Below are 12,150 nucleotides of genomic sequence, written 5' to 3'. Positions count from 1 at the left end.
GTATTAATATTTATCATCTTAACTAGTCTCATATTTATTATTGTTATACATATTTAATTTATAAAAAAATTAAATTGATAATACACAATATATATAACACATCAAATAATATTAAAGTATTGTTAATGAAAATCTTTTTTGGACCAAAATATTAATACTTAGATATCATTTTTTTAATAAATTTTTTTTAGAATAATACTATACATCCAAGTCTTTTTATAAATCAAGTTCAACTAAGTTAAACAATAAGATTTGAAATAATATTAGTCATAATTGATTTTATTATATTAGACTAAATTCATTAGACTTGATTAACAAAAAGACTTAGATATATAGCATTAATTTTTTTTTTTTTGGTTCATACTTAGCTAGTATTAATATTTAATAAGCATAACTGGCTAAGGGCAGCTCAAAAAAAGAAGCATAACATCATTTTTGTACTGATATGTGTGTTTCATCTTTTGGGACTGAGACTTTTGGCCAATTTTTATTGGATAAGAAAACAAAACAGTAGATCATGGGTTTGTTGGTTATATACTTCTCTTGTATATGGGTCCGTCTTCATGGCAGTTTCAAGTATAAGTTTGTTTCGTGGTGGTTATCAAACGACCATAAAAAAATTAAATCAGACTGGAAGCCACTCATATCAGAGCCAGGTTTCGATCCTGGGACCTGTGGGTTATGGGCCCACCACACTTCCGCTGCGCCACTCTGATTTGTTGTTATGAATTTGAATACAGATTATATTTATTAAATGAGATATTATTATTCTTCCTTCAATTCAACCAAGCCCATAAAATTAGTCCAGAACTCAATATTAAATTTAGACCAAACTAAATAACTAATATGGGCCCTTACACAGGCCTATGTATGTTCTCTTTTCAGTTTTCACTAAAAAAACAAATATATATTATTGAGGAGAACATGCCACCCTTTAAGACAAGTTGTGGGGTGGGAGGTTTTTGGAAGAGACAAAAGGGACAGAAAATTAAAAGCATGAAAAAGAGGTACGAGTTAATGGCTTACTCGTAAATCATCATCATAATAATACCTAAAAAGAGTGTGTCATGATCAAAAGTTTGATGCTTACTTGAATGGATAGCATTTCGTCTTTCAGCATGTGATTTGATTCTATTTTCTTTTTGGTGAATCCTATTTAAATTGTCTAATTTATTTTTTAAAATAAAAAATAAAATATTTAAAATAAAAAATAAATTATTTAAAATTTATTAAATATTATTTATTTATTTTTTTCAATAATTTAGATATAATATGATAGGTACCATAATATTTACCTTTTTTTTTATAGATATGTTAATTGCATTGGTAGCTATATATAGCTAGTCGATGTTTTCATTATTCTGTCTGCTTAACTTCTTGGTAAATTCTCTTTTAGCTTTTTCATTTGATCGAGTAGTTTCAATATATATAAAAAATGGATAATATTTTACGAATAAACTCAATTTCAGCTCAGTGTCACACTGGACTATTTAGGGCTGCTCACCATTAAAACAAGCAATCTTTTTATTAAAGTTTAGCAATTTTTTAGGAAAAAGGAAAAACTAATTATAATCGACTAACTATTTTAAAATAATTTTTTTAAAAATAAATGATTTTTTTTAATGAGTTTAGCAAATTTTGAAAAAAAAAAAAAGAGAAAAACTAACTTATATTTTGTTCTGGGCAAGAATCAACACCATTATTAACATTTAACGAAAATATTATATTACGAGTTAACAAGTATATCACGAGAAAAAAAAAACGACAAAACCACTTTAAGTCGTTACATTATGGCATTAAAAGACGAATATTGAAGACAGTAAATGTCTAATAACGTCAGATCGGAAAAACGGTATAAAGGAAAAGAGAAACTTAGAAAGTAGGAGTCTGTCCATTTTAGCATCTAAAAGCACTATTAACTTAAGTGTCGGAGTGTCATCGTAGGTAGCCTTTTCGGCCTAGATACAACATTGTGCAAAATAGGATCTCTGAAACTCATAAAATTGTAACCTCAACTCAGGTACGAATATTTGGCGTTGTCTATAGGGATTCTACATAGTTATTTCCATAGCTGACCCCAAGATGCAATCAGTTATCAACCCCAACCCTCCTCACAAGGAGAAGCTCCATGAAGATGGGCATGAAACTGATCCCAACACCACAGAAGAACAACAAGTTCCTCCTATATTTGAACATCAACAATCCAAAATGTTGAAGAGCAACATTTGGTAGGGTTAGCAGAAAATTATCTGCATGCAATGCAAGAAATGCAATATCGCATGCAGGAGCTGGAGCGTCAATTGGCGGAACGATCAATATCGCGACAATCTCGATCCTAAGTCGAACGAGAGATTGACGAGATAGTTGTAGCAGAAGGTCATTAGATCGTGACAATAGACGCCATCAGGGGATGGATTGGTATCAATCTCCTTCGCCCCCAACGGGAGTCTCCTCGACGTAAAGAGGAACATCGTGACCTTAGAAAAAGAGATAAAGTCGATTCCCATTCCTCCAAGTCTAGAAGGAGGCGGGCTCCATAAAAGAGGCAGACTCCATAAAGGAGTCCAAGTCTCAAAAGGCATAGGGATGCCCGGAAGCATGTTATTATGGGACAAACCCCAATTGCTTCACATATCCTTTAAGTCTGGTTACCAAAACACTTTGATAAACCAATAGACTTGAAGTACGAAGGGAAGTCGGATCCTCAAGAGCATATAGATACATTTGAAGTAAGGATGGATTTGGAAGGGGTTGGAGATGCTATTAGATGTAAGGCTTTTCCTGTTATACTATCTGGACCAGCCATGACGTGGTTCAACACTCTTTTTTCTGGCTCTATATCATCGTTTGGGGATTTAAAGACAAAGTTCTTAGCACACTTCATGACTAGGAGAACTCAAACTAAACACCCAATCTCGTTACATGATGTAGAACAGAGAATGGGCAAAAGCGTCCGAAATTAATTGGATCGATTTAATAAGGCTCTGCTAGAAGTCAACACACGAACTCCAGAGATCGTATATTTGTGCCTTATTGTTGGCTTACTAGAAACGAATTTTTGGAGACACTTTACTTCCTGAGATGAGAAATCTATGGAGGAAATCCATTAGATTACCTTGGAATATATGAAGGATGAAGACGTCTCAGAGGTGGTTGCGACCAAAAGGAAAAACCCTACCCCATCGTCTAATAAGATTGGGATTCCGGGACAAGGTACAACCCCAAAGCTGTCAACCCTGTGAGTTGGAAAGTTTTTAACATATACGCTGTTAGTGGCCTCATTAAAGGAAGTATATCAGCACGTGTCTCACAGGGGTATCCTTCCTAAAGCAAGACAAATTCTACCAAGGGCCTCTTTGAATAAGTCATATATTGTGACTATCATAAGTTCTGTGGTCATCAAATTGAAGATTGCATCAATTTAAAGGATGCATTGGAAAAAGAAGTTCAAGATAGGAAGCTCCCTAAGTTTGTTTAACATGTTAGGCTGCCTAGATGGCAAAATAATGATGAAGATAGGGAGGTCAAAAACCCTAGAAATGGCAAGCCTGTGGAGGTTCGCAATGAAACCACCCAAGTGATTGTGAATATGGTTGTAGGTAGAAATGGGTTGGAAAAATCTAGGAATGTCGTTAAAAGAGACGTTAAAGAAATGAACTCAGAGGTTTTGAAAGTAACTAGCATTCCTACTATATAATTCACATCTAATGAATTTTAGTTTTCTACGTCGGATGATGATGAGCCATTAGTAATTATTGCCAAGTTGGGAAACGGCATTGTAAAAAGAATCTTGGTAGATACAGGGGCAGATTCGAACTTGCTTTCTAGAAATACTTTTGATGTATTAGGATTGAAAGACCAGCACTTGAAGCCACACCTTCTTGGGGTAGTGGGTTTAGGAGATCATTACATCAAGCCAGATGAGATTGTTGATCTCCTATTTACCGTGGAGGAAGGTACGGATGTTAAAGCAGTTCCAGCAGAGTTTGTTGTTTTGAAGGATTCAACATCGTATAATTGATCTTTGGAAGGAAGACATTGAATGATTTGTGTACATTTGATTCAACAAAATTCTTGTTTATCTTCTCGTTCTTATTATATTTTCTTATGATTTTTTTTGTTTTACTTTCTTAACAAGAATAAAAACACGAAAAAATCAAACAAAAAAAAAGAAGAAATATATAATACTGTAAAAGTACTAGGAAGAGGAGGGAAAAAAGAAAAAGAAAAGCGCAACAGAACAATGCGAAGAAAAAGAAGGAGAAGACAAAAGAGGAACGAAGGATACAAACGTCCACGGATTAGTGAGGATAGTTGGAGCGTGTATTTACGCTTTCAATAATAAAATTGATTTTTGATAAATTTGGACTAATTTAATTAGATTTAATTAACAAAAAATTTTTAAGGTATAATAATACTGTTAAAGTAAAACTCATAATTGACCACAATTCGGTTTGCAAGGAAAATCATCTAATTCTAAAACTAGAGTTCAATCATTGAACTGGCTAAGAACCAGTCAGTTGAACCAAATCAAAACCCGATCGGTTTTGCCAAAACGAAAAACAACATCGTTTTAGGGTTTAGATCAATGTTTTGAAAATCGAACTGGACCGGTCGGTTCGACCGATCTAACCGTGAATCGAAAGTAATTACAGTCCGGTTTGTCTCCTAAAACCGCTTCTCTAAAAATAGGAAGAGAACTGTCGAACCGGCCAGTTCCGGCTGGTTGAACCGGACAGCGAACCGACCGGTTTAAAAGAAACGGCGTCGTGTTTGCCTAATTTGCTTACTTTCACTCTTGGTTCTGAAGCTCCGTTTCTTTGTCCCTTTCTCTCTCCCTTTCTTTCATTCACAGAAACTCAGCCAAAAAACCCTAGCACTGTAAGCCTACACCACCGCCGCCGCAAGGAGTGGCATACTGCCGCCTTCCGTCCGTCTATCTAGCTTCCCTCGTGCTCCAAGTCTTCAACCCCCGTTCGCTGTCACCGATCGCAGCTGCTTCCTCGAGCTCGGCGTCCGTCGTCTTTGTCTGCTCAGCCGCGCTTCCGCCGCCGTTGGTTGCCGTTAACGTTCGCGTCTTCGTTCAGCCGTTGTCATCGTTCAGCCGTTGTCTTCGTTCGCGTTCTTCCCCGTTCAAGTTTGCTCGGGGTTCACCGTTCGCGTTCACTCGCCTTCACCGTTCGGGTTCGCGTTCGTCTGGAAGCCACGTTGCCCTGCTTCAAACTCTGCGACCAACCCGCGCGCTCCACCTAGCCGTCGAACTGCTCTCTTTTGTCGCCGCCGTGAGTTCCCTAAACCCACCACCAGACAATACACTCACACAACACCAATACTCTGCTTCAAACTCTGCAACTTCTTATTTCTATTACAATAAGTAACTATTTGATTTGGCAGTGGTTTGGATTTTTTTTCATAGACTGAATTAAAGTATACAATAGTTATGTTCTCTTCTCTATCACATTGATACTAAGCTTTGAATTCTCTTATTTAGTTTCAAGTTTACCGCACTCAACATGTTTGATGAAATGCTTTAACCATATTTCGGGTTGGTTTTATCATTTCTAGCTTTTAGAAACTTAGTAAGTTGATTGCATGTGAAATTAGAATTATTGGATCTTAGTAATAGGAAATTTTAGCTACACAAATAGCATCTTTGTAGAAAACATACTAGCACGATGATTCCACTTGCATTAGTGTTCTTCTGGTAAATTTTAACTGTTAGTGTGAACTTGTTTATTTGCTAATTGTTCTTGTGTTGTTGTTCTGTTGTTCTTCTGTTATTTTTATTTTATTTTTTTTGTTGTGATTTTCTGTTCTTGAACTTGTTAAGTTGATAATTTGCTAAATTGTTGGGCTGCTGTTGTTTTAATTTGCTAAATTGTTAGGTTTCTGTGATTTAATTTGTTGGATTTTCTATTTAGGTCTTGTTCTTGTTTATTTGCTAAATTGTTGTTGTGTATTTATTGTTGTCTTTGAGATTCTTGCTGGATACTGGTGATCATTGATTTATTATATGCTTCATGTTTTCATTGTTTTCTTCTTCTGAAGGAAAAAAAAAAATCTGTTTTCATTGTTTTGTTGATTGTTTGTTTTGTTTCAGAAATTAATTTTTTGTGATCAATGCTCAAACTCTAAATGCTGTTCTGTTGGTTTTGCAGTGTTTGTTTTGTTTCAGAAATCAATTTTTTGTTATCAATGCTCGAACTCTGAATGTTGTTCTTCTGTTTTTGTTTTGTTTCATAAATCAATATTTTGTGAGCAATGCTCAAACTCTGAATGTTGTTCTGCTGTTTTTGTTGTTTCAGAAATCAATTTTTTGTGATTAATGCTCATACTCTAAATGTTCTGTTTTGTTTTAAGGCTGTGTTTAGAAGAGGTGATTGATTTCTGAGTGTTGTTTTGTTTTTGTTTTAAAGCTGTGTGTTGTGTTCAATTTTCATTTTGTAGGAAATTCTTTGAGGTATATAAGAATTAAGAAGGAAGACTATTTTAACGGTATTATTCTGTTGATTCTGGTATGCTACAAGCTTGAACATAGAATTGAAGAGAGAAACCCTTTATTATTTTATCATTGGCCTATTTTTGGCATTGCATATCATTGTAGTTTGTTTATTCATAGAAGTAGTTGTTTATGATCCCCTTTTGAAGTAAAAAAATGCAGTAGAAGAGTGTTTAGAACCAGTTGCTTTATTCATTGAATTTTTATAGAATCAGGTGTTTATTATAAAACGGTTTTTTCAGTTGAACCGGTTAAACCAATGAACTACTGAACCAGTAACTAGAGCGGTTCGATGACCGGTCCGGTTTTCTGATTAGATTAAAAGTAAAATAAAAACAAAAACAAAAACTAAAACCCTAAATCCCGAGGATTCCTGTTCTGTGAATCTCCAGTTCTCCACATCTCCTCCATCCTCCTCCAGCGACACCAACCCGCCATTCCGCTCTTCTCCAGCCCCAGCCGTCACCATTCTTCCGGGCCCCTGAGCTTGAAGGCTTGATTCAACCTCCAGTCCCTTGAGCTCTGCCGTTGCCGTCGCCTTCACGTGGTGCTCGCCAGCCGTCACCTCCTCTAGCGGTGCATTCCAGTTCCGGCCGTCGCCTCTCTTCTGTTCTGCTGCTCCTCTCTGTTCTCCGCCGCTCTCCCCTTGCCTCCCACTCTGCTTCGCTGCCTCTCCTGTTCTCGCTTTAAGTATGCCTTTTTTTTTAATTATAAATTTACTTCTTTTGTATAAATTTATATTTCTGTGGTTTTGTGTGTGTGTGTGTGTGTGTGTGTTTCCTAAAATTGTAGTCTGATTCTGTTAACCAAAGGTGAGCTTGAGCTGACATAACCGTGTGCAACCGTAATAGCTAAGCTGAAGTTCGTTGTAAGAGTCAATAGATATTCGTGGAATCGGTGATAAAATGGGTTTAGGGTTGAGAAACTTCACTGAGAGAAACAATAATGGACAACCTGTCCTGGACACTGAGAATGGGGAGGAACTCATGCACATGCAGCGTGGTGTGGACCTTGTGCTTGCCAACCTCCCTCCCATCTCCTCCGGCACACTCTATATTACTACCAAGTAACTAAATCACTTGTTATTTTCCATAGCTCTTTCCTTCCTTTTACAGTTACATACTCAATTTTACTAAACATCACAATCTGGTGACTCTGTTTGTTGCGGGCAAGTGATATGGCTCAGCGATGTAGACAACACCAAGGGATACGCTGTTGATTTCTTGTCTATTTCCCTCCATGCCGTCTCAAGAGACCCAGATGCCTACCCCCATCCTTGTTTATACACCCAGGTATCACCTATCATTTCTTAATTAATGTGTTATAGTTTAGTCGTTTTGTTATTTTCAAATCTCTGACTAGTAGGGCGCTTCCTGAAGATTGACATTAATGCCGAAGAGGATGGTTCCGAAAACTCCGACTCTGAATCCAGTGACATACAGGATTTATCCAGGATCACAGAGATGAGGCTTATTCCCTCTGATCCTACTCAATGTATGTTGCCAATTTACACTTTGGTACTTTTCTTGTTGATAGATTATTAGTTTGTTACTCCGGGGTTTGCTTATATGTATATTTTTGCAGTGGATACTTTGTTTCAAGTATTCTGTGAGTGTGCAGAGCTTAATCCAGAACCAAATGATGGTTAGCGCTAACCTCCCATACTGTTATTAACACTGTGTTTTTACTTTTTACTCCTTTCTGAGTTGTTTGTGCTGATATTGTTCTTTTAGAGGAAGGAGAAGAGCATGATTGGGTTTTCAGTGCTGATCAGATGGAAGGGGAAGAGGAAGGTATATGCGGGGCTTCGCTTTTTACCTTGTTTGTTAAAATTTGGAAAGGTTTGATCCCGTAGATTGTTCTAGTTGTTACCTTGCTAAAGATCTTCATTTTCCCCCAGAGGAAGAAGGTTATATCTCTCATAATCCAGCGAACTCTCTTGGTCAGTCAAATGGACATCATGATCTAGCGCGTACAGTACTCGAGGTTGGTTGCTCTTCCTCATAGTTCCCTATCCACTTTTGTTTGTGCAGTCTCACATTCTGACATATAATCCTGCAACTTCTCTTGTGATTAAGTTTCTGCAAATTCAGTTATGGATACTTCAAAGTTGTCTATCACTATTTTATGTCTAACCTTCAAAGTTTCTGTAAATTCAGTTATGATACTTTAGGTTATTTGTTAATTGTGCTTTCTCTTTTATTTTGGTGGTTGTTTTTATTTTTCCTTTTATATGGTGTTATGCTTGAGTCTTGATCTACTGAGTCTCTTGAATCAATTTTAAAATTTGCAGATTAATTGTTCCTCTCTTGATATGGAATAATTATCATTTGCTTTCTGTTTTAACACATTCAAACTAGAACTTCATTCTTTTCTTGCCTAAAATCCTTTAGAGTGTTGTTTGGATAGAGTATTTTAAAATTTTTGAAGAATTTAAAATATTGTGTAACTAAATTGATGTAATTCTGAAATGTCTTGTTTGTGCAACAACAAAAGATGATATATATGTATCAAGTTTGAGAACAAATTTGTTGTCAATCAAGTTTTAAAGGAAGAGATAATGGACGAATTTGAGAATTCCCTTTCTTATGGGGTCTTTTAATTTCTTTATTTAAACTAAAAAAAATTACTCTATAAGATACTTTTGTAAGTTGTAAAATTCTTTCTATTAATATCCAAACAGCATTTCCAATGAAAGGATTTAAAAGCCTCTTAGAAAATACATTTTGTCCTCCAAATGCTTTATTCGAAGACACTCTTAGTTCAGCACTGTGGGTTATTGAATGGTCTGTGATATAGGGAGAGGCCAGGTCAGGAGGGAAGATGTCAGATGTGTTTAAATTGTTTAAATGCTTGTTGCTATTGCAAACATCATGAACCTTGTTTTATTTCGTTTCCTTACTTTTTTAAGTATCTAGAACAAATCAGGTTACTATATACTTTTTGGATCAAGTACCATTTTCTGAATTCTGATTAAAGGAGAACCTTAGGCATGACCTGAATATTAATGTAAAATACATTGCATTTTATGATAATCTATTAAATATTAAGGAGTTTGGCAAAATCTTTTTGTTTTTTTCTCCTCTGCTTTGTTTTCTTGGTAGGCTTGAGAGACTGAGCTAGATATGGATGCGAAAAAGTTGTTGGCAGTTGTTATAAGAACAAGATAGCCACACATTTCATTTGCTCTTTATTCTACTTGTTTTAGGGGCTGACTATTTATTGTGTAGTGTCTTCACTGCATCTAGTGTATGAAAGTTTTCCAACTGATTTTACTTCCCATTCTCTAAAGAATTTTTTACTAATAACTGGCTTGTGCTTCGGAGGGGTAGACGACCTATCTTTGTTGCAAAAATTTTGATAAGTACAATTTTCTGATATTTAAATGATGAATGCTATTTTATGGAATTTCATTCTATTGACACTTTCAAGTTCATGGTAACCTAATTTCTAAATTCAAATATTGGAATATAGATTTTTGTTATTATTTTGAAAATTTGAAGCAAAAATGATTACACTAAGACAATTTATTAACTGGTTGAGGGCATATTTTTATTCTATTTTGTGTATTGATGTGGATAAACACAATGCTGGTTTGTAATGTGTTTCTCTGTACCGGAATCCTTATCTATTCTCATGACTTGTGAAGCTTTAATGCTTCATATTGATGATTTTGTATTTGCTTATCTCCGAAGTAACTGGTAGAGGGGCCGGGGAGGAAAGACTAGTGGTTATGGCGAATTGTCGATCTGTTATATAAGAAACCCATGTTCAGTACCAGATTTTAGATTTGTTTCGAAATTATCCCTTATTTATATTAAGTTTGATTGATTGCAGCTTCATATTAACGATCAGCGTTTTGAGGATGCAGAAGAGATGGAGCATGATGAGGATGGCACCCATAATTGAGTGGCTGTGTTTAGCCGAACATAGCATATGAACTGTTGGTTATGTTATGTAAATTAGTATGAAAATCTGATTAGGGGGTTATATACTGTTGATAATTGATGGACAATTATGCGCGACTATTGAATTTTGTTTCATGTTTAGACTGATGAAAGTGCTTTGAAAGTGTTAGCAGGTAACAATATTAAGCCCCCCTAGTTTTATTCTAAACCACCAAGAATAGGTGAGTCGAGAGTAGATTTGTGCTAAGTCGTGGCTGATGATTGGTTTAATTTAAATAATTTCCTTAAGGCTTTAAAGTTTAAATTTATAGATTTACGCCAGTATTTTGTCCATAATAATATTCGAAATTATAAGTTTTATAAAATAAATTGTATGTTAATATTTAATATTTACTATGAAATAAAATTTTTTAATAATATTTAATGTTTTTATAATAAATATTAAATATTTTATCAAATTAGAAGGGGATCAAGACCAAAAATTTATCGAAACTCTTACAAACACGGAACTTTTAAAATTTATTTAAAAAAAAAATTAAAATTCAATCTTAATAAAAACTCATTTTTAATAGGTTTTATATTGGATTTGTTTGATAATTTATCGAATATAGGCATCAAAATAAATATTTTGTAAGAAATGAAAGGAACTTGATAATTTTATTATGGGTTTATGTATCTTGTACCCTTAAGACATATGTTAAAATTTATAAATTAAGGAAGTTTTTATTGAAAATATAAAAAGTTTTAGTTTTCAATGTATTTGTTTCGTATTCATTAAATGAAAACATTTAAATTTTTTCACTAATAATAAGTTTATTATGTGCTCTTAGGACACATGTGACATATATTAGCTAAACCTTTTTATTATTATTGAGCACAATCTCACAAACATGATTTTAAAAGTGTTTGCTTGAAACAACAAATCAAAGATATAATTGAAGAAATAATAAATATTAGAAATAAGAACAAAATGCAAAAAAAAAAAAAAAAAAAAAAGTTGGAGAACAGATGAACTAATTGAGGAACAAATTTAAAGAAATTGCAAGACAAAATGAAAATAAAGTGCATAAAGAATAAAATGACTCCCAACACTCACATTCACCTACATTTCATTGCTCATTTCGTCAGAATGACTAGAAACATTCAGATATCTAGTGTGTTTTTGTGAGTTGTGAAATGAAAGTCCCTTCTCAAACTTTGGCTTTTTCTATTTATAGGAATTTGTTCTTACCTTTAATCTTTTTCTTCGATGTTAGGTAGATTTTTCCATGTTCTGCTTTAGATTAAGTTCCAAGGTTTTAATCCCTGTTCTATTTAAGCTTGAAGATTAACCAAAAGACCCACGTCTTGGTGCGATTATTTTTTTAGAGGTTTATTTTTGCCACCCACATTCTTGACGGTTACTGACTTGGATCCGATTAAATATTTGAGTACGATTTAATTGTGATCCTTTGCCTTTTACTTTCAACGGGATTTGTTTCACTTATCTTTTCAAGAATTTGTTTGAGTTTTTCATCTACAGACGAAAGAGAGAGACCCAATCCAGATCATAATGAAAGATTTTCGTGTTTTCCTTCAAAAAGGTAAAAATTAAGACGAAAAAAATTGACTTGGGATTTGTTCGACTCGATAAAAACCTAATCTAATAATCCTAAATAATATAATATAGAACAATATAATAGAAATCATAGAATTCATTTTAGAATACTTAATCCCTCCCTTTTCAATTTTTTTTCCAAATTT

At 34.4% G+C, this 12,150-nt stretch overlaps 1 protein-coding gene across 5 annotated transcripts; it reads left to right on the top strand.

Annotated features, from left to right (window-relative positions):
- Positions 1-4,803: 4,803 nt before the first annotated feature.
- On the top strand, positions 4,804-10,728 carry LOC107627642 (chloride conductance regulatory protein ICln). 5 transcript variants are annotated; one of them, XM_088501297.1, is made up of 10 exons: positions 4,804-5,282; positions 6,448-6,515; positions 6,892-7,189; positions 7,312-7,565; positions 7,673-7,791; positions 7,879-7,993; positions 8,084-8,143; positions 8,233-8,292; positions 8,400-8,485; positions 10,337-10,728. In XM_088501297.1, exons 4-10 carry the CDS (start codon positions 7,445-7,447, stop codon positions 10,406-10,408), a joined length of 633 nt encoding a protein of 210 aa, XP_088357423.1. In that variant the 5' UTR covers positions 4,804-5,282; positions 6,448-6,515; positions 6,892-7,189; positions 7,312-7,444; the 3' UTR covers positions 10,409-10,728. The 5 variants fall into 5 exon arrangements, with proteins under 5 accessions (XP_088357423.1, XP_088357424.1, XP_088357422.1 ...); XM_088501298.1 differs by lacking the exon at positions 6,448-6,515 and having other exon boundaries at positions 7,351-7,565; XM_088501296.1 differs by lacking the exon at positions 6,448-6,515.
- The last annotated feature ends 1,422 nt before the right edge of the window (positions 10,729-12,150 follow it).

Source organism: Arachis ipaensis, chromosome B1, assembly GCF_059453495.1.
Source record: "Arachis ipaensis isolate K30076 ecotype BB chromosome B1, ASM5945349v1, whole genome shotgun sequence".
Classification (NCBI taxonomy): Eukaryota; Viridiplantae; Streptophyta; class Magnoliopsida; order Fabales; family Fabaceae; genus Arachis; species Arachis ipaensis.
The sequence above is the reverse complement of the archived record's forward strand: the minus strand, read 5'-3'. Positions and strand labels throughout refer to the sequence as shown.